The sequence below is a fragment of the Drosophila arizonae genome, chromosome X (genome assembly GCF_054131065.1).
Source record: "Drosophila arizonae isolate 15081-1271.41 chromosome X, UAZ_ARI_1.0, whole genome shotgun sequence".
Taxonomy (NCBI): Eukaryota; Metazoa; Arthropoda; class Insecta; order Diptera; family Drosophilidae; genus Drosophila; species Drosophila arizonae.
The window spans coordinates 4,258,651-4,280,412 of NC_142927.1; the positions used below are offsets into that span (position 1 = coordinate 4,258,651).

Here is a 21,762-nt window from a genome sequence, read left to right on the forward strand (position 1 = left end):
AGCTTTACTAATTTGCATCCCTTTCTGCTTTCCGATTAAATATCAAGAGTTTCTTTATTTGTTATATTTACTATGTTCTGAATATGCTTAAACGATTTTGTTTTTGGTTGTAACACAGCACGGCACAAACACTTAGAAACACTTTTTGGTTGCAATTATGCAAAATATGTTTTTTGGTTTTCTTTGGTTTTTGAATCCAGTTATCTAGTTTGTTTAGTTGTTGTAATGTAGGTGAATAAGTTTCTATCAACGGCTTGATTGGACTTAACTATGTATCAATTTTCTGCCTAACCTCAGGTCTTCAGTTTTTCTTTGAAATATCTTAACTAGCTATATATATATATATTGTTTACAAATATGTTCCATTCAGTTTTGTATCGCTTTCACAACAAAAGAACGAATTTAATTTTCTCCCGGCTGTTCCATGTATTTCTCTATTTATTGGTTTGATTCCAAGTTTAACTACAATTCTTAAGTTCTATTTCACATTGATTTCCAAAAATTAAAAATGCTGTTTGACTGTCTCATTCCACGACGTTCCAGAATTGCCTGTTGTGCTTGTCGAACCCAAATTTCTGTTGTTGTTGCTGCTGAAACAGTTTTAAATCATTTCATTCCATTTCGTCTCTAGCTAATTTACGTTTTTCATATGTTCTATTCAAGTGTTTTTTATACCCTGAACCCATTGAAAATGGGAAATCAGGGTATAATGGTTTTGTTGAAATGTATGTAACAGGCAGAAGGAGGCGTGGCAGACCCCACAAAGTATATATATTCTTGATCAGGGTGACGAGCTGAGTTGATTTGGCCCTGTCCGTCTGTCTGTCTGTCCGTCTGTCCGTCTGTCCGTCTGTCCGTATGTTTGAACGCGTCGATTTCCGAAGATATAAGAGCTAGAGACTTCAAATTTTTTGTAAAATGTTCGTAATTACAGCGCGGATATCGAGTTTATCATTAAAATTCGATAACTCATCCCGATCTTTTTTATCGATGAAAAACCTTATCGAAAACCAGTTATAAAATTATATCTTCTACACCTTTATTGCTAGAGTCTCCAAATTTTTAATGTATGCTTATATGCAATTTATACAATTTCGGTTTTTGTTAAAATTTACCCCCACCTCTAAATTCACCCCCTCACCCTCACTTTTGTAAAACGCGTATTTCAAGTACTAGAGACTTGTGCTTTGGCAATTACATGCATATTCATGTTATAATCATAATCTGAAAGTTTCATGAAGATCGTACGTCCACAAAAAAAGTTATTAAACAATTAAGTTCTCATAGTAAGCGCACACTACAGCCCATGCGTGTTTATGCGTGGGTGCTTGTGTGTGTATGTGTTTGTGTATGTGTGTGTGTTTCTTGTGTAAGCTGAAAGACACGAAAAATTATTGAAATAGCTAGCACTCCAAGGGTTCAGGGGATCTCGTAGTCGAGCAGTCTCGACTAGAGCTTTCTTACTTGTTTTTTTTTCGTCTTATGGTTTGTTTCACATGTTTCGCTCAGCAAACTAATTTTGATTTTAATTGTATTTTGAACTATTTCATTGCCACTGTTTCATATGGTGCCCAAGCACACATGTACATTTTAAATTATTTTTATTTAGTTGGAGATTTCTTTTTTTTTTGTACACTGATTCGACTAGGATTTAGTTAAATGTGTCAAGTATTTTGTTTAGTTTTGTTTAATTTAGTTTTTATTTTTCACATTAAAAGCGTTTACTTCTGTTTCTTCAAGTTGCTCTTCTTCTTCTTCTTCTTTGACTGCTGTTGGCTTATGGTTAAGTGTTTGTAAACATTTGCCCAGCGCTGTGCTGGCCGGCAGACATAGATATAGATATATTTATATACATACATACACATCTATACATATATAATAAGTATACATATACTATATATAAAAATGTTGTTGTTGCTGTAGGTATGCATGTATTTAATTTTGATATACACATTTGAACCGTTAAGTGAAACCCTTTTTGAAAATGCTGCCGTTACGTTATTTCAATTTTGTTCAGATATATACATATTTATATATATATATATATATACACATATATCTATATATATATTTATCCATATAGCACACACATGTTATTGTATTTGAACAACCAGACATAGACTTAGTATGTAGTTGAGATGCCAGCAACCGAAAGTACTGCAAGAGAAGCTTGGTATTTATATAGCACATATATACACACACACATATATCTCCCTCTTTCTCTCCTCTCTCTCTCTCTATATATATGTATACATATGTATATCTATTTAGATCTAGAGCAGGTATACTATGAGCACGTGTTCGGGGTATTCAGAGAACGTTTTCACATTCCAAGTAAGCTAAGAGTTAATCGGCTTTTAAATTCATATCAATTATGATTATAGGAAATGTCCCTGGTCAACTTACCAGGTACTTTCACATTTAGTTCTGAATTGCTTTCCAGTCTTGTTAGACAGTTGGGCTAATACTTGTCTCCTCAACATGATTCACAAATCAAGAAAAAACAAATCAAGTAATTTATCCGGCAAAGTTGCCAGCCAGTTTGACATTTACTTTAGAATTGCCAGCCGTGTTAACATTTTCCTACTTGACTGGCAAATCAATTACAATGCTAGCATATCTTGCTGGCAAACTTACCAGGCACTTTAGCCTCTAGCTCTGACTAGTTGTCAGTGAACAGGGAACGAAGAAGCCTTGAAGCCTAGCCTAGAAAACTTGACAACGAAACAATATTTAACTTCTAAGCAACTAACATGAACTTTAACAGGTATTTCAGCTGCTGGTAAACGAGTAACACTTAAGGACAGGCAATTGGAGCATTTAACACACGCATTGTGGAACATTTAACACATTTGCTTAGTATTTCATTACATGTAGTATTTTTTGTGTGGTATTTTTTTGTGGTTGCATAGCTAGAACGATTTCATATCATGTATAATAAGTCAATTGTATAGGTTGAGTATATGTATGTATATATATATATATATATATATATAGGTCTATAGCTAACTTGTATATATGCACACACAGAGTACATGGCTAGCCATTATTATTATTATTTGGTATTTTTAGTAAATAATTTTAAATAATAAAAAAAAAAAAAAAAAAACAAATAGTTATTCAGTTGAAAATTTGTTTTTGCTTTACCATATAAATACATATTGGAGTGACATAAAGGTATGTCTATATGTACATATATACACATATATATGTATGTATATATATTTATTTTAAGTATTATTTTCTCCATTTATTTGTTAGGTTAGGTTTGGTTTGCCAAAAACTTGGTAGAGCTTACATTTTCAATAACATTGATTAAAAAAAATTGTTTTGTTTTATTTTATTTATTTTTTTTTCATTTTCTTAAGTCTTTGTTTTACATCAGTAAGCGTTTTTTTGTTGTTTGTTAATTATTTTTATTTTTGGGTTTTTTTTTGCTACGGATATGCCAGTTTTTTCTTCGGTTTTTTTTTTTTGTGAGGGTATCAAAAACGTTTGCTTTGTCTACATTTCATGTAAATGTCAAAGCACTCATCTCTCTCTCTCTCTCTCTTTCTTTCTCTCTGTGCTCCTAGCTCTGGCATATTCTCGTACTATACATAGTTACAATAGGTTACATATACAAACATATATATATGTATGCATATATATATATATGCCTATATATACATAGATATACAATTAATCGTAGGTAATACTTGGTAGAAAATTCTGCTTGATTCATTTCTCGTTTTGGCATTTTGTCATGCGGGGTGAATGTAAGAGTTAACAATGTCAGCTTCGATTTGGATGGTTCTCTTTGTTCGGCTTCTCAGGGCGCTTTAGAGCGGTGGGTTAGAGGCACACACATACACGCAGCCATACACACACACATGCACACTCATTCATAATATCCTTGCAGTATTTTTTAGCTCTGTATCTCTCAATATATACGAACTAGGTTGGAACGATAGAAATGGAATACTGCAATGTTTTTTGTTTGATCCATGATTTTCTGAAGACATGCTCTGCTTCATTCATCAAAGGGGAATGCATGGAAACGGCACAACAAAGCCAGTCAACTTTTAAAATAGAAGCTGTTTCTGGTGGCAAATGTCTCAATATGATACGTGGGTGTAAACGTAGCGCTCAAACTTATTTATGGGATAGGAACATATAGAATCGGAACATCAGGTGTGTTACGAGCAGAACAGAAAACTCTTTGGATCGTTTACTTTATGTACATGAAATTTTAATTTTATTTATTGGGTGGACCATGTGGAAATGAACCGCCACATCAGTTATTGTGAAGGGTGAAGTTGGGTGAAATTGGGAACGGAACATTTTACGATTTTAACGGTCCTTAAGACTTTAAATATGTAACAGCAGCACATTTATAAGGTGGAGCATGCGGAGCTGCAACACTTTGTCAGGTTCAACAATTTGCTAAGTGGAACATGTGGGATCGGAACAGTATATCAGGTGGATGGGCAATGGCAACAGATTTGAGAGTTCTTTGAGGTTTTTGAACACTTGTGTACTTCCATAATTGCTAAGCGGAACATGTGGGAGTGGAACAGTAATTCAGGTGGATGGGTTTGATAGGTCTTTGAGGCTTTGGCTATAGTTTGAATATTATTTTAGTAGCACATTTGCTAAGTGAAACATGTGGAAACGGAACACATTAGGCATATACATAAATTACGGATTCGAGTCCATTGAAGCCTTTTCTTCACATAGAAATCTCTCAACTGCGGCTTATTCATTAGAAGGAACATGTGGAAGCGGAACGCCAGGGCTTACACTAAATATATAGACGTATATTGGTTGATTGATTATATTTTTGATTAGTTTCCTCATCAGCTGCAAGAGTATTGCAACTTCGGCTTGCCAAAGTTCGACTGTGCTCATTTTTTTTTTCATTTTCCTTCTTTTTTAAAGTTTTTTTTTTTAGTTTTTATTTTTTGTTGTTAGCTAATTTTTGTGGTTGTTGCTGTTGAATGTTGTTTGTTTTTGTTTAGTAACGCCGACCGCTGCCGCTGCTGCCACTGGCGCAGCCACCGTCGCTGCTGCCGCTGGCTCCGTCGGCGGCCCAGCGCTTCCGCCTGGCCTCCTTGGCCGCCTGCATTTGGGCGGCGACGCGACTGGTGCTGGGCGCCATATCGAAGCTGGCATACAGCTCCACCTCATCGTCGGTGGCATCCCGAGGCGTCTGCTGCAGCTGCTGTTGTAGTTGCTGTTGTAGCTGCTGCTGCTGTTGTTGCTGCTGTTGCTGTTGTTTCTGTTGCTGCAGTTGCTGCTGATGTTCAAGGGCAACGGCAACGGAGGCCATCGCATAGGCGCGCGCATCCAACTGTAAGGTGATGCCGCTAGCAATGGAGCTGGTTATGATGCCTCCGCCACCGCCGCCGCCACTACTAGCAGCAATTGGCGTTAACAGTCCGGTGGTTTTGTGGTCGGTATCCGCGGTGGTTGCGGCAGTGGATAGGGCTAGCGCCAGCGGCTGTTGATCCAAATCGAAACTCACATTCTTACTGTCTCATCCACCCCGATGGACTTGCACGTTGGCCTCGGCGGACTCCTGCTGACGCAACTGCTGGCGGTACGCATCCAGCTCGGGCATCCGATAGGTGCCGAGATTCACCTGCACCATGAGCGTCTCCATGATCCGTTCGTTTTTCATCGACTTCGATGGCAGCACCACGGTGAGCAGTTCGCTGGGCGAGATGCGGCACAGATTCAGGTCGCGCGTCAATCTCTCCATGATGCACTCGAACTCGAATTGCGTATCCTTGTTGGGATGATTCTTCAGTTTGGCCACCTTGTGCTGGGCCCAGGCCAGCATCGCCTCGAATTTGCGTATCTCCGGCGTCTGCAGCTCACGGCACATTATCATCTGCACCATCGACTCGGACAGATTGAGGAACTCCGGGCATTTGAACAGAGAGTGCGCCTTGCTCTCCACGAACGACAATATCATGTTGACCAGCTCTGAGGCGGATGTGTAGCGCCAGTAGTAGTTCTCCAGCGATATCAGCATCGGACAGACGACCTCGATGCGCAGGAACTGCTTGCAATGATGGAAGCATGCCTGCAGCAGCTCCGGCAGATCGTAGTGCTCCGCGGCACACAGTAAACCTGGAAGGGAAGCAAAAGGAAAACGAGGAATTCAAATATCATTCAATTGTTTACTTTGCTCATTTCCCATCGTTTCCACTAACAATCCAAAGTCTCAGTGTTTTTCAAAGATGAAAGTTGAGTTGAAATTTAGCGTGGGCATTTATCCTATATGTCTCTTCTAGTTCCTTTCTCATCGTTCCACTTACAATCTAACAATATTCTTACATGTTCCTCTCACATTGTTTCCATTGGAATATAAAAAAGATTTTCTGTTCTTTACCTACGTTCCATTCCCAACGTTCACATTAAAATCTAGGATAGCTTGAAATAAAATTTGAACTCAACACGCGTATTTTCTTCTTTTTTCAGAATCCTTTTATTTTCCTCTACAATGTTCGTTTCCCATCGTTCCAATTTAAATGAAACATGTTAACAAATAAACTGAGTACAAATGTTGAAAAATATATATTTCTGTTTCAGACAGCGTTACAATCTGAGTAAATTTTGTTTCATGCCCATCGTTCCTATTACAGTTTCATATAGCTTCCAGTCATATTTTGATGCAGTTTGCCTTAGCATAGAAATGTTTTTTTATTTACTTGTTTCTATCCACAGTGTTCCATTCCCATCGTTCCTATCACTCTCTAACATAGATTCAATTTTGGGCTTTAAGTTACTCTTAAGTCTAAAAAGCTTTCAAACTTGTTAAAGATCTGTGTCAAGTTGCGTTTCAGAGCCACTTGTTTCCTAATTAAACAATTCAAAAAACATTTCCACACATTCCATAATCTAGCCCAGGCAGGAATTCCGAATGCTTCACAATTCAGTTACGCTTACCTGGTATGGAGACACAGGTCAGTGGACAGGTGCCCGTATGCAGATAGTCGAGCAGCACTCGAAACGTATCTGGATCGAATTCGATGATGTTGAATTCCGTTTGGGCCAGTTTGGCGCGGTCCACCTTTTGGGCGTCGGCGCAAACGGAGAGGCGTGGCACGGCCAATTGATTGCTGCCCGGTTTGTCCTTGTCCTTGTCTTTGCTATCTCTGTCTGCCAGGTTTTCAAGTTGTTTTTTTTTGTACGGGTTGGTTTGTTTTTTTTTTTTTGGTATTTCGGTATTTTGGTTTGTCGTTTTTTTTTTTTATGATGGTTGTGGTATTTTTTAAGGTTTTGTTTTCGGTCGCGAGATAATTTAAACAAAATGAAAATCGAAATGAAAATTAAATGTAAATAAAATTTAAATGCGAAATTAAATTAATTGCGGGCAGTTGGATAATTCGCACGATTTTTAAGAAATCAGGTGGGAGAGAGCGAGAGAGCGTGGAAAGGGAGATTGGTGGTTGGGCAGGCGCGTTGGATGGAAAAATGACAAGAATTTCGATTTTTGTTTCATTAATTCGATGAGTTTGTTTATGTTTTTTTTTTTTTAGAATAATCAATTTTTTAAGATGGAACAAGATTGTAAAGAAAGAGAGAGAGAAAGAAAGAAAGAGAGAGAGAGAGAGCAACAATTGCAGTGTGTTGAATTATGTAAATTTTTAGTTTTAGTTAATCCGAATTTCAGGCAAGAATTATATTAAATATTAAATTTGGAAAAATATTTCGAATTAGGATGTTTTGAGTGTGGTGAGTACAGGTAAGTATAGTGAGTTGTATAATGGCAAGTGTGTTGTGTAGAGAGTGTATAATGTGTAAGTGTAGTGTTGTTTAATGATTGTATAAGAGTGATATAAACAATATACAAATTTAGTATAAGAGTTGTGGAAGTAAATCAGAAATGTTTTGTATAAGTGTTGTGTAGGTATATACATTATGTGTATATAGATTATATACAAATGTGTTATAAGAGTTGTATCAATAAATTATAAATGTTATTTACAGGCATATAATTGTTGTGTTTAGGTTATATACAAGTATTGTAGAAGTACAGGTGTTATATACGGGTAAATATATTTCGTGTATTTTGTGGGTTATATACAAATGTTGTATAAGTAAATTATAAGTGTTATTTACAGATATATACATGTTGTGTATAAGTATTATACAGGTTAAGAGTTGAAAAAATAAATTTAAAATGTTATATACAGGTATATTAATGTTGTGTATAAGTGTTGTATAAGAGTTGCATAAGTATAGTATGCCATATGTATATCGGTATTGTTTATGAGAATTGTAAAAATTAGTATAAGAGTTGTATGTGTATTGTATAAGTGATGAATGAATATGAGTATTGTATAAGTGTTGTATAAGAGTTGTTATAAGAGTTGCGAAAAAACAGGTGCAAGGGAAATTGAATTTGGTGCAAGATATTTCGAATCAGTTTTAAGATATAGTAAAGAATCAGACAGTGGATAGTGTTGGGAAATATTGAGAAGGAAACATTGACGTAGGATACAATATGATTATGATACATAAGTCCAATTGGAGGGCCAATTATATTTGATGGAGTAATCGAGAGAGGTGAGTATGCATAAGGCAGCAGGTGGCGTCCAGGGTATTGGAGGCAAGGAATGCCAATTATCAGTAAGCATTGAAGCAAATCGAAAATGAAAATAACGGAGGAAATTAAATGAAAAGAGTAAAGTTTTTTGTTGTTGTTCAGGAATAGAAGGACAACACAACATGGGCAAAGGGAGAAACGATAATCATAACGATAACGATAACGACAGCAGAGTACCCAGAGTATAATGGGTAGACACAATTTACATATGAACAGATCACACATCATATAATATTTCCGTATCAATCAAATATATATATTAGATATACGATATACATATATATATACATACATATGTATATATCAGGTATAGAGTACGTAAGTTTGAGAGGTTAGTTAAGGCGTGCGACGTGCGTTATTTGCGTAGTTTTATTTGTAGTAGAAGAGTTGTTGGTAGCCAAGTTTCAAGTTTTGTAGTTGCAAGTATATATTACGGGAAAAACAGGCAGTTACGAGGTTACGTAGTGTTACGTAGGAGCGCAGCCAAGACGTTAGTTAGTAGTTAGTATAAAGATGCGTGGGTGTGTGTGTGTGTGTGGGTATTATATACGGAAAGTCAGGTATGTTTACAAAAGAGAGTGTGTAAGAGAAAGACATAGAGAGAGAGAGAGAGAGAGAGACAAAGAGAGAGAGAGAGAAAAAAAACACGCATCGATATTGTTGCATTGCATTATATGAAAACTCTTACTCGAACAATCTGTTGATGAGATCCACTTCTTTTTGTCGTCCGGATTCAGTTGGTTCGTGTTCTTGTTCCGTATGGATCGGCCCCAGCCAGCGGTGATCGTGCCAAGGCGAGAGAAGGCCCGCTTCACCATCGGCGATGAGGGCACACTCTTTGGTCGTATCGAGTCCGAGTCGGGCACAGTCAAATAGTTGTTGCTCTTCGGCTTTTGATTCTGCGGCGAGACGAGCGACGGGGCAGGTCGGGCAAAGATCTCGGCAACTGGTATCTGCGGGGATCCAAAGCCAGTCTGAATGCCATAAAGCATTTCCTGTTCGAAAGAGAGATGATATAGATTTAGATATAGATATGGATATAGATATAGATATAGATATAGATATAGATATAGATATAGATATAGATATAGATATAGATATAGATATAGATATAGATATAGATATAGATATAGATATAGATATAGATATAGATATAGATATAGATATAGATATAGATATAGATATAGATATAGATATAGATATAGATATAGATATAGATATAGATATAGATATGGACCAACCTGAAAGACGCGACTCCGTACTCCCAGTATGGCTCGCACTCCAATCAGACGAGCCTTCTGCTTGGACTGACCCACCAGAAAGACCACATCGAACAGATGGGCGTTTGTGAGGCACGATGGTTCGTCGTTTAGAAAAACGCGAGTAAAGTCTTTGGCCAGCTGATCGTAGTCCTCGAACTGATCCCGCACGGAATCCAGCAGCGGCGACGATGGTCTCATGTGGCCTATGAATAGAAATCATTTTAGATCATAATTGACGTTCCAAATTCGAATGGTTTTGTTAAAATATTATTCATGTATTATTATGAAACATTTTAAGGCTAAAACTTTGAGAGATTGAGAGATAAAGAGTTTAAGTTAAAGTTTGAAAAGTATGGGCTCATGCAAGTATTTCACATAGGTTTCCACATCTTAAACTCAGAACTTTATTTTATATATATATACACATACATTCCAGATCTAGATCTGGCTGTGCATCTGTGTCTTGATCGATTCAGTTTCGTGGTCTCAGCTGCTTTCACTTTCGCCTAGATAACACTTCAATTCGTTTAAAAAGTTATCCAAAACAGTGTTGGAAAATGTTTTTGTATAGGCGAAAAATTGTTTTTGAAATGTTTCTTTTGAAATGTAGGAAGTATGCTCAAGCAATTAAGAGGAGATTATCCTCAATGTTCTAGATTGAGCATGCTCGACTAGACAATACCCTGTATGGGAGCCTCTTTTAGTGTTTTACTTTTCGATTGTAGGTCTGAGACTAAAGCTAAATAGTATAATAGTATAGTATAGAGTACTACTTCTGTATATTTGTTGCTTGGTTTTTAGTACCCAACAACTCAGGCAAGCATCACTTATTTACAGGGTATTTGCCTATGCTAAATTCAGCTGCGACTCAAATGTAGTTTAGCTAAGCAAATAACACTTGAGCACAGGTGTGGCTAGGTGTGTGTCTGTATGTGTGCGTGTGTGTGCGTGTGTGTTTATGCCATCAATCATCTATGGCTTGCGTTGCGTGTATCCCAGAAATGCGAAACATTTGTCTAGCTATAGCTACATCTATCTACCTATAAACACACACACACACACACATATACATATGTGTGCGTATAGTTAGGCTAGAGAATGCCGCAGCTGGCATATGGAAATCATGTTATGCACTTGGCAGCAGCAGCCGCCTTCCATCATTCGCAGTGGCTCGCATAACGGTTTCGTTTCATTTGTTTCGCTTTTCGGCTTGGCAGCGCGCAGCGAAGGGGCAAACAAAAAACCTTTTTAGCAGTTTTCTTTATTCCTGGCTGTGGTATGGTGTGGTGTGGGGTGTGGTGTGGTGTGTGGGGCAGCTGGTCAGTCGTACAGGGCTTTGCAGGTGTATTCTGGTTATTACCATCGAAAACAAATGCAAACAGAATAGAAACACAAATAGAAATGTAAAAATTTGCTAGTGTAATCAATAGCCGAGTCGAATCAGCAAATCTATGGGCGGAGTGGGAGTGGAAGTGGCGGGGGTGACCTTGGGTCTGAGGTCAGTACTTAGCTACAGCTGCGTTACATTTGCTGCTTGGGTTCCATTACGATATGTAAATATGAAATATGTGGGCCGTTGCGCTACCTCTATCTGTGTGTGTGTGTGTGTGTGTGTCTGTGTGTGTACGGAGTGTTTGTTTATATAATTAGGGTTATATTTTCATATAATTTGTGCTTGCATGCAAAGCAATTCTTAATTATTGCCTTTTCCTTGTAAGAGTCGAATTTAAATTCAAGTAATTTTTATCAAATATGCATTAGATTAAACAGAAATTTGAGTTTGGATTCTAGACGAGTCTTAGAAAAATACTCTCATATTATTTGACATGAGTCTTTTATCCACTTTTAAGTCTGATGGAAGCTAAAACTTAACCATAGCATGACCAAAGAAGAGTGATGCCATTGCGATAACTATAAAAGTTATCGATAACAATTATTTACAGAAATTTTTAATAGGATTCGCCATGTGCTCAAGCACCGTTTGAGCTTTGCCGTATGAGTCGAAATTGCGAAATTTTGGCTACGCTGTGAGGCGAAAGTTTAATATCAGCTCAGTGCTTTGACACAGCTCGAATACTTGCTCTGTGGCAACACGGTGTTCCAATAAGCGCACTACTTTGGCAGAGCTCGAGGCGTTTATATCGAACTGATTTCGAGTCGAGTCAATCAAAATGCTTGAAGCATTGCGAGCACACCTGAGAGAGAGAGAGAGAGCGAGAGAGAGATGTGCATGTTGTCTCAATACACACACACACACACATACACTCAAACCGTGAGTCACAGAGGTAGTTACCTGAATGTTGCATCATGCCGCATATTCACAGAAAATGGCATAGATATAGCTGCAATATAGCATCCCCAACAATGCAATATCTCTAGGCATTTTAGCCTAATTGAAATCACTTTTTCTATAGCTATATAAGTATAGCTCTTATTTGGTCAGCCCCACTCCACTGTGGAATCATCATCAATAGATTTTGGTTATGTTTTGGCTTTGATTGGATTAAAAGAAAACAACAAAACTCACAATTTGTGCAACTAATTGAGTTAGGATCAAGCACTGCACCAAGGGGAGGGTGAGGAGGGAAGCAGGGGGAGGGGGGTGTGTGGCTTGGGTCATGAGCTCCATCCGCTGCGAGCGATTGACGCAGATGTTATCAATCAATAATTTGCATGATTTTAATATGCATAACTAGTTCATTGGGGAGCTGCTGAATTGGCCAACACCTACGCTAGCGTGTGTGTGTGTGTGTGTGTGTGTGCGTGCGTGTGGGTTTTGCATAAATAAATAAAATTCGATTTGTTTTTGCTGAATGCAACAAATAAATAACAAGAAATCTAAAACGAATCACAACAACAACAACGGCAAACTGGCTATGCGGGTGTGTGTGTGTGTGTGTGTATTGGTGTGTGTTAAGACGCACAAGATTGACCGCAGCTGATAAGGCGTATAACATTTCACGCCGACCCAACTAGAGATACGCTCTAGACTAAGCCAAGCAACATGGCGGGCGGATTAAGTGGACGCAGAGGGGGAGGAGGGGGGTAAGGCTGAGGGCTGTGGCAGGCGGATGCGTACAGTGTTTGGCTCTAGTCGCTGTGCTGTGCTGTGCTGTGTTGTGGCAGAAAACAGATTGTGTTGTAAGATTTGTCACAGCGTGCCACACGGAGTCGAGGCGCTGCAGGGGCAAGTGCAAACAGTAACGGATGTGTTAATGGCGGAAACGGAAGTGTAAGCGTGTGTGTGTTCGTATGTGTGTGAGTGTGTGTGTGTGCGTGGCATGCCATGCGGAAGTGTTGCAACAACAATGGCAACAGCAAACAGTAAAACCGACAAACAGTAAAAACAACAACAACAACGACAACAACAACAACATGACAAAACGATTAATCATGCAGAGTCGAAGTCAACAAAGCGCAAATGCTGCCAACAGCTGTCAAAGCAGCCTTGCCACGCCCACCAAGCTAAAACGCCCATGGCCATACATCATTTGCATAGGTAAAACATTTAAATAACTATCTTGTGGTTGGGTAAGGGTGTGTGTGTGTGCGCGCGTGCGTGTGTGTGTGTGGGTATACACATACTATGCCTCGCACAGAGGTGCATCACAGAGGCACAGCACAAATTGCAGCGAAATGTTGTTGCTGTTGCTGAGGTTGCTGCTGTGGCTGCTGCAGTTGTTGCTGCTGTTGCTGTTTGCTGCTGTTGCTGCTGCTGCTGCTGCTGTTGGTGTTGCTCAGCGCTGTTGCTGTTGCTGTTGTTGTGTGTAGTGTGGTGTGTGTGTGTTGTGTTGCTCAAAGCCACAAATAGGCCCAACGCCAGTTGCTGCTGCTGCTGCTGCTGCGGCAGCTGTTCGTTGCAGTTGCAGTAGCAACAGTTGTTGTGGTATTCATGTTGTTGTTGTTGCTGTATGGTGTTGTCTAATACCCTGGCATGCAACATTTTGAAATATTCATCCTCACCAATTGGCCGCCAGGAGCCGCGCCTATATGGCTTCGGTATTTGCCCAGTTTCCGCATGATTCGACAGATTCATCACGAGATCCTCCAGCATCTGCGAGCGCGTTCGCTCCTGCATGCGGGCAAACTTTGGCGCCGAATACGAGGCCCGCTCGCCATTCACAATTTTCGTCAGCAGCCATTCGCTAATCACACACACAGCGGGAGAGGGACAACGAGAGAGAGAGAGAGAGAGCATACATATATATAGTTACAGTAGTAGTGAGACGGCATCTGGCATCACTTACCGAAACATTGGGCCCTTCTCAAACACCGACTGCTCCCACAGATAGGGCTTGTAGGCGCCCACCTCGTCGCGTGTCACCACAGATACCTCATAACGTGTCGGCTTGTGTTTAATACGTGCCGAAACACGCACCTGCGAGAGAGAGGGAAGGCAGAGAGAGAGAGAGAGAGTGGAAGACGTACAGTTTCATATATCATGTTTAACCATATATCAAGTTCAAAGGCTTTGCGGCTGAGCAAGTTCTTAGAAGCAAATATATTTGGTGCTTGTATTCTTTAATTTAAACACAGATTCGGAATAAAGTCTTATTAAAGCTCTCTCTTGAGGGCTCTTGTAGATATCACTCTTTTTCCTACAATTCATATTCCGTCTTCAATCCTGAATTAAGCTTTAAGCTAACCAAAAGTAAGCCTGAAAGCTTTAATATACCAACAAGCCGCAATCTTGTGCTTTAGACCCAAGGCAAACAAGTTTTAAAGCTCTCCCTATATACATACATATATGCTATATAGAACTATATCTCTATACTGCACCTATGACAGCTCAGCCAGCTGCGATGTCTACTTACCAGTATGAAGGTGTGCAGAAAATGGCTTTTAATGCAGGCGGGACTGAAGCGCGTATTGTCGGCCTCGAGGAACACCACACAGACGATATCATTGCCGATATGTCGTTTGCGCTGGAGTTTCTGTGGATCGTGTTTCTCATAGGGCAACAGTGTGGACACGTGGAACATGATCTCAATGTTGCGCCAATTCGTATAGACGGAGAATAGACCTGAGTGGATAGAGAAATAAGTCAGTAGAGAGAGAGTCAGAGAGAGGGAGGGGGCGGGTGGAGAATACAAAGTAAACACACACCTGTTAGGTCATGCACCGTATCAAGGCCACCTTTGTATTTATCGAAGCCCCGCAGTCGCACACGATCGCCGAGCAGCGTGAGGAACTCATCGAAGAGCGCTGAATTTTCATTATTGTCCAAAATTTGCTCTTCGGTATATTGTTCCTCCTTGACAAATATGACGCCTACTTTCAATTCGGATTTTATAAAAACCTGCAGAAGAACATAGTATATATACTATATAACAGTTAAAACAGTTTGTCGAATTTACCTGATCTAATTTCAGTAACTCCTCGGGCGTATCGGGTAATTGTCCTAATGTTAAAGGTGGATTTAAATTAACTTCTTTACCTAAAGATCTAACTACCTCCTCGCGATTATATCTGTCAAGTGTTATACAAGTATTATTATTAAGTTTTGGATAGTTCTCTCGTGGAGCCTCACCTATCGGCGAACACACATGAAGCCGGTATCAGTCCATGCACCGTGTAGGAACCAGCGCGCACCAGAATGCGAAACTGATCGCGTCCGTTGAGCGTCTCCTGTTTGATCGACAGGATGACGGGGCCGAGATCCTCATCGCTGGTAAAGTAATTCCAATGCTCGGTGCCATAAAAATATTTCTCATATGTCTCCTGCTCCACAGAGATTAGCTCGAAGGCGCCCTGCTGATCCCACTGCTCCTCGATGGTCGTCTTCTTGCGGGGACTTGGCGTCGCCTCCGAATCCTCATCGTCCTCATACAGATCACTGCATTCGCGCTCCAAGTACGCATCACTGGCACTACCAGCCCGTATATCCTCATGCTCCGAGTCGCTCTCGTCCCAGATTGTGTGCGGTGTGGGCAGCGTTATCTTCTGGCGCGAACACTCGATCCAATAGCCGGGCGTGGGCATCAAATTGTGCGGATACTCCTCGCAAAATTCATCTAAAATAAATCAAATAAGAATTTAATAAAACTAAACTATTGTGGGAATATAATAAGAAAGGGTAGAATTGGGGCTCTGCTATACGTTTTTGGTCTTATAAGTGGAGAGAACTATTCGGGTTTGGCAGAGCTTTAAGCTTTCGACTTATGAGAAATATACGTTTGTATTATATGAAGAACAGCATTTTAATTGATAAACTATTGGAAATTGTAATACAGGGCTAGCTTTTTCTGTTCGAGAGGAGCAAGCGTGACTAGTGATGGTACGATTAATCTTATGATACACAAATATCGATTATTTTGCTTCCATTAACGACCTAATTGTATCGCGAAATGGATTGCGATTAATTGAAACCATAATCGATTAATCGAATCGAGTAAATTTATTCATTGACAGATTATTCCGTTCGCCTGTGTGTTTGTACGTTGATCCTTTTGCCTGTCTAGCTGTTCATTCGTCCGTTCAGCTATCCGGTCGTCTCTCAGCTCATCCATTCGTACTCCTAGACGACCATTCGTTCCTGCATCCAACACTCTGGCTTTTATCCGTTCATCAGTCCATTTGCGCTTGCTTCCGTACGTCCATCAATCAGTCTGTCAGATCGTCCGTCCGTCTACCCGCTCCTCAGTCTATCCGTTCGATCATTCATACGGCTATCCATACGTCCGTACATCTATCAGTCTGGCGCTTATTCGTCTTTCCATCTGTTCATTCGTTCCTCTATTCGTCCATCCATCCATCGTTTGTCTCTCGTTGGCTTCCCGCTAAAGCTATCCCATTTATATCTCTCAATTTGTCGTGTGATCTCATAATATTTAAAGATATTCTCATAGTTATTATGGAGAAAGACCATTTGGCAGTTGAAGTGCATCTTCAACTGACTTCGAGTCGCACTTTAAATATTGGCAAGTGAGCATGGAGTCCTCCCTGCTGTAGAATCGACACACAATTTCATAGTTTAAGTGCAGAGCGTATTAATGCCCACTAATTGAACATTCTTGCAACCGATGCCTGCCACAGCAATACTTGAGAAAGTCACTCGGATCCTGTGACCAGCTGCTACCGACGCAATTGTAATCCCATTTCAGTAAAAGACAGGCAGAGAGGGAGAAAGAGAGAGAGTAAGTTTCACTTCATCTGTAAGTTTCACTTCAGCACCGCCCACAATTGCTGCAATAGACTTAACAATGATTGCAATTGCCTTTTGTTATAGTTGTTAACAGAGCTTGAGCGGCATGACCATGCATGTCTGCGACTCTGCCTTTGCCTCGGTTTTTGCCACTTGCACAGTTGCCTACTTTTATCATCCAGCTCCAGTAACTAGCCCCGCGCCCTGTCCCAATCCCTACTTCAGATCCTGCCCTTGCTGCAGTCTGCTCACGTCCTTGCCTCAACTCGAGCTGCTCCCACATAATCCCTGCCACCTGCTGCTGCAACAAATACAGTTCCTGCCTTTGTTTCCTTTTCTCAATGCAGTTCCTGCCGCCACTCCTGTCCCTGAGCCAGTCCTAGTCTCAGTTTTTGCTCTTGAGCTAGTCAATGGCCTTGCTCCAGTCGCCTGCTCTTGCCTTTGAGCTACTTTCTATCCCTCTCCCGCCTCCTGCTGCTTGCCTCTTGGCCTACCACAGAGAGACGAGTGAGCCGCAATTAAAATGCCACAGAAACTGATAGGGCCACTTGTAACTGTAAACTTTGGTTTAATAAGCCAATAGTTACACTCAATAGGCGGAAGGACACGCTTATATACCATATCTAGTATATATAGAGTATTTGGTATATATCGTGTATAGTAGGGATAATAATCTTTCGCTGAATTCAAGTCTATCTACTCGTCAACTATATTACGCTTGGTTCTAGAGCTGTTATACAGGTTGTTGGACTATTGTATAACAGTGTATATACTTTAGTCTAAAGTTCGTTCTTACATTCCCAGACTATTGCATAACAGTTAAAGAATAAATATTCATTAAAGTGCGTAAAAGCTATTTCACATTAATCTAAAGCTGTTATAGACATTTTTCGGCTATTGTATAACAGTTCCAAAATCTTTTTTGGCTAGGTTTAACTATTCGTTATGTTGAAATATACTCATATTTTAATATGTCCGAAGTAATTAAAAGTCTTCAAACTTGAATCAAAAGTTTTCTCTTATATTGCTAGACAATTGTATGACAGTTTTAAAAACTGTTACATAGACTTACTTTCTGATCAATTTTGAATGGAAATACTTTAAAAAAGTTTGTGGAAAACTTAGAAAGAATTGAAAAAAGTACTGGACGAGCAGATACCCTGTAGAAAGCTTGTTCAGACTAGCTCGAGAATTCTTTAGACTATACGAACTGATTGTCATTAAAAGTGTTATATACATTAACTCTTATGCGAGCAACATGGCTGGAAGATACTCTATTCGTGAGGAAGCACAAAAGGTACTCAAGGGCTGGAAGAGTGCATTGGACTCTAAATATGTAGAAGAATTTAAAGTGTTATACGTGCAGACAACCTTTATATACTTATAATGAACAGCTACAGAAACTCTATGTTTAGTCAGTATTAATTGTTGAGCTTATGCCTAGTTTTGATTACAGGGTATCTCATTGCTGTCAGTCAACATGGCAATTAGCTGAGGTGTCGGCCATGAAAGATATATACGTAATATATATGCGAAAGTCTTGCCAGATAATTGCTAGAAATACACACAGTCAGAGAGAGAGGGGGGGGGGGGGGGGGGGGGGGGGGGGGGGAGAGCGAGAGAGGAAGAGAGAAAGTTTTCGAACTTAGTTTTTGACAGAGCAGGATTTTCTGACAAGACGTGTGCATGTGTATGTGTGTGTGTGTGTGTGTGTGTGAGTGTGGCAAGCTGTTGGCTTTGCCACAGTTGAAATGGCAGACCCGAAATTGCTGCCATGCTAAATAATGTAGTGCAATTCAATTAAAATGCAAATACCGCAAGAGGTGGGGCTGGTGGGGCTGGCCGGGCTGGTCGGCAGCTGGAGCTGCGTCACTTGAGCCATAAATGGCGCAAAGTTTTAACCACTTGATTGAGCTGCAAATTTGATGTGGCATGCGGCCGCATGTTGGCCCCATATAAAGAAGCTGCTGCTGTTGCTGCCGCTGACATGCGTGGCAAAGTTGGCAATAAAATGCTCTCTGTGTGTGTGTGTGTGTGTGGCAGCAACTATGATCTAATTAAGGTTCGCGTTTACCGCAACATGTAGCAGACGGCATGTAGCATCTAGCTTGTAGCATGTCGACTGTAGCTTATGCCATGTTATGCGCCGTCGTCTGCTGCTGGCTCTTGTCTGCTGCTCTAAAAGCAATGCGCACAGCTGCTGCCCACGTGCCTAGGGCGCCCACACAGCACACACATACACACATACACAGAGAGAGAGAGAGAGAGGGCAAGACAGTCATAAAACAGCAGCAGCAGGAGGAGTAGTTACTGTTGCCGGAAACGGAAACGCTCATGAAGCTAGACTCGGGGCTTGACGCTCTTGGTCGTCTGCCTAATTCAAATTTGAATAACTCGCAATGTGCGCCGCTAAGTAGGCTATGAATTTTGGCCACTGCTGGCGCGGCTGCTGCTGTTACTCCTGCTACTCCTGCTGCTCCTGCTGCTGTTGCTCATCTTGTTGTTTTCGTTGTTGTCCATTTTGCGGCTGTGCTGCACGCTCCTTGTTGCTAATGCCCTATGTGCCACGCACACTTACGCAAAAAGTAAAGGTTTATTTTAAGCCAATTTAGCGGCAGAAAGATTATTTCAGCAGCTGATAGACAGATAGATACCACTTAACGAGGTCACTGCTATGGTTATGTGGAGAAATGGCTTTAGTAGTAGCAGTTGTAGTCTTAACAATAGTATGAATAGGGGAAGTATAAGTAGTAGAGTCGGAACAATATTTAGTAGTAGTAGTAGTAGTAGAATTGGTAGTTGTATATAGTAGTAAAAATGGTAGTAGTATGAGCTAATAATAGTAGAAGTATGTTGTAGTAGAAATCGTAGCTGTATGTAGTAGTAGAAATAGTAGTTGTATGTAGTAGTAGGAATAGTGGTATGTTGTAGTAGAAATAGTAGCTGTATGTAGTGGCAAAAAGAGTACAAATAGTAGTAGTAATAGTAGTATTGTGTTTTAGTAGAAATAGTAGTAGTAGTATGTATTTGTAGAAATAGCAGTAGTATGTAATTTTCGTTATAGTGGTAGTATGTAATGGAAGAAATACCAGTTTAATGTTGTTGTAATAGTAGTAATAATAATAAAAAGTAGTAGAAATGGTAGTCGTGGTAGTAGAAATAGTAGTCACAGTGATATGTATTGTCGTATCAGTAATAGTAATAATAACAAAACGTAGTAGAAATAGTAGTCATAGCAGTAATAGTAGTATGTAGTAGTTTTAGTAGTAATAATAATAGGAGGTCTAGTAATAGTAGTAGCTTTAACGAATATTAGTAGAAATCGTATTCATTGTAGTACAGCAAGTAAACTGTAGTAGAAATGTTCACAGAAAATCCATATTTCATTATAAAAATACATATCAAATTGATCAGCCTGAAAAGGGGAAATTAAAATGCCCCTATTAAGCATGGTTTATTCTTACAGGGTATATAAATGCCATCATCATATCATATCATATCAGATATAATTTATATATTTGCAATTCGCTCTCCATCGTCGATCATACCTTTGCTCTTTTCCCTTTACAGGGTATTTTATGAACTGCTCGATGCTCAGCTCGCTAGCCGAGTTGTGTAACCGATTCCGGTCAGATTTCTGCGTCACGTTGCATAAAAGGAAGGAGCGGGGGCAAATGGATAGGCGGGTGCACAAGACTCTCCCTCTGCTCCAGCCCCCATCCCCGTTATCTCTTTTTTTTTGTTTTTTGTTTTTTTGATTATGCCACACAAATTATTTGTTCCGTTTCGTTTTTTTTTTTTTTTTTTTTTTTTTTTTTTTTTAAGACCAGTTAAGCCACAGGCAAAGGCGTTGCCGTCATGACCATTTTAGGCAAATTGGATTTACGTAGCACTCGTTGCACATACGAAACCGTCTCTGTCTCTGCTCTCTCTCTCTCTCTCTCTCTATGTTTGACTGCGCCTTATATAATATAACGCGCCTCGCTTAGCTGTCAGAAACATAAATTTTCGTTTGATTTTCTTTAGGATTTCATTGAGCTGCCCGCGGCAGTGGCTAAGAGATTGCAGCTGCAGTTTACCTTGCGAAGGGTAGAGTGAATAGATGGTGGAGCAGAGGGGGAGGGCGAAAGACAGTTAAACAGAGAGGGATGGATTGAGAGATTCTTAAAGTCGATTGTATTTCGTTTCGGCTGTAATTCGATATGATCCATTTTCAATATGTGACAAAAATCAAACTCGTTGAACTCGAGGGCAATCGAACGATGTGGAGAGGGGGAGGAGTAGGAAATGTGCAGAAGGCGGTCTTTCATCATCTATAGCCATTCTGTTGATGGCTTGAGTATGCCGGCCTACAAATCTCTGGGCCGGCATTTCATTTGCCATTTGTTTGGCTGTCTATCAGCTTTGACACTTTTACGCCACAATTCGCCAGCGCCGTGGAGCCCGCCTCCAGCCACTTGTCTCGGAAGACGACAGAGCATTAAACCAATTGGCCATTACCCCATGCTCCGTTGCCCCGAGACCCGAGACCCGAGACCCGAGACCGAGGCAGCTTGGCCAGGACTGGGCTTAAGGGTCGTCTATCAATCATATGTCAGCAGCAAAAAGAAAGAAAGAAAAAAATAAAAAATAAGAATAAATAACTGTGATGGGCCGATGACGATGACAATGTGCGCCACTTGCGCCCACATACCCAGCGAAAGTTATCGCCCACCAAAAAGTTATCGAGCCCTCTAATGTGTGTGCGGCCCCTATCG

At 40.2% G+C, this 21,762-nt stretch overlaps 2 protein-coding genes across 3 annotated transcripts in view; both read right to left on the reverse strand.

The window, feature by feature from the left end:
• Positions 1-1,616: 1,616 nt before the first annotated feature.
• LOC108619415 (uncharacterized) lies at positions 1,617-5,378 on the reverse strand. Its single transcript, XM_089474470.1, has one exon. The coding sequence runs from the start codon at positions 5,309-5,311 to the stop codon at positions 4,997-4,999; it is 315 nt and encodes a 104-aa protein (XP_089330596.1). The 5' UTR covers positions 5,312-5,378; the 3' UTR covers positions 1,617-4,996.
• Positions 5,379-5,517: 139 nt separating this feature from the next.
• Positions 5,518-21,762, reverse strand: part of rsh (Rap GTPase activating protein radish) — a 151,266-nt gene continuing 135,021 nt past the window's right edge. Inside the window, exons 10-19 of one of the 2 annotated variants that reach the window (XM_089474468.1) lie at positions 15,392-15,875; positions 15,219-15,330; positions 14,968-15,160; positions 14,676-14,884; positions 14,109-14,239; positions 13,825-14,006; positions 9,841-10,064; positions 9,294-9,594; positions 6,937-7,149; positions 5,518-6,117 (exon numbers count right to left, since the gene is read on the reverse strand). In XM_089474468.1, the coding sequence (XP_089330594.1) occupies positions 5,519-6,117; positions 6,937-7,149; positions 9,294-9,594; positions 9,841-10,064; positions 13,825-14,006; positions 14,109-14,239; positions 14,676-14,884; positions 14,968-15,160; positions 15,219-15,330; positions 15,392-15,875 (2,648 nt within the window). In that variant the 3' untranslated portion in view covers position 5,518. Of the gene's footprint in view, positions 6,118-6,936; positions 7,150-9,287; positions 9,595-9,840; positions 10,065-13,824; positions 14,007-14,108; positions 14,240-14,675; positions 14,885-14,967; positions 15,161-15,218; positions 15,331-15,391; positions 15,876-21,762 lie in introns of both variants that reach the window. The other variant, XM_089474467.1, reaches the window with a different exon arrangement.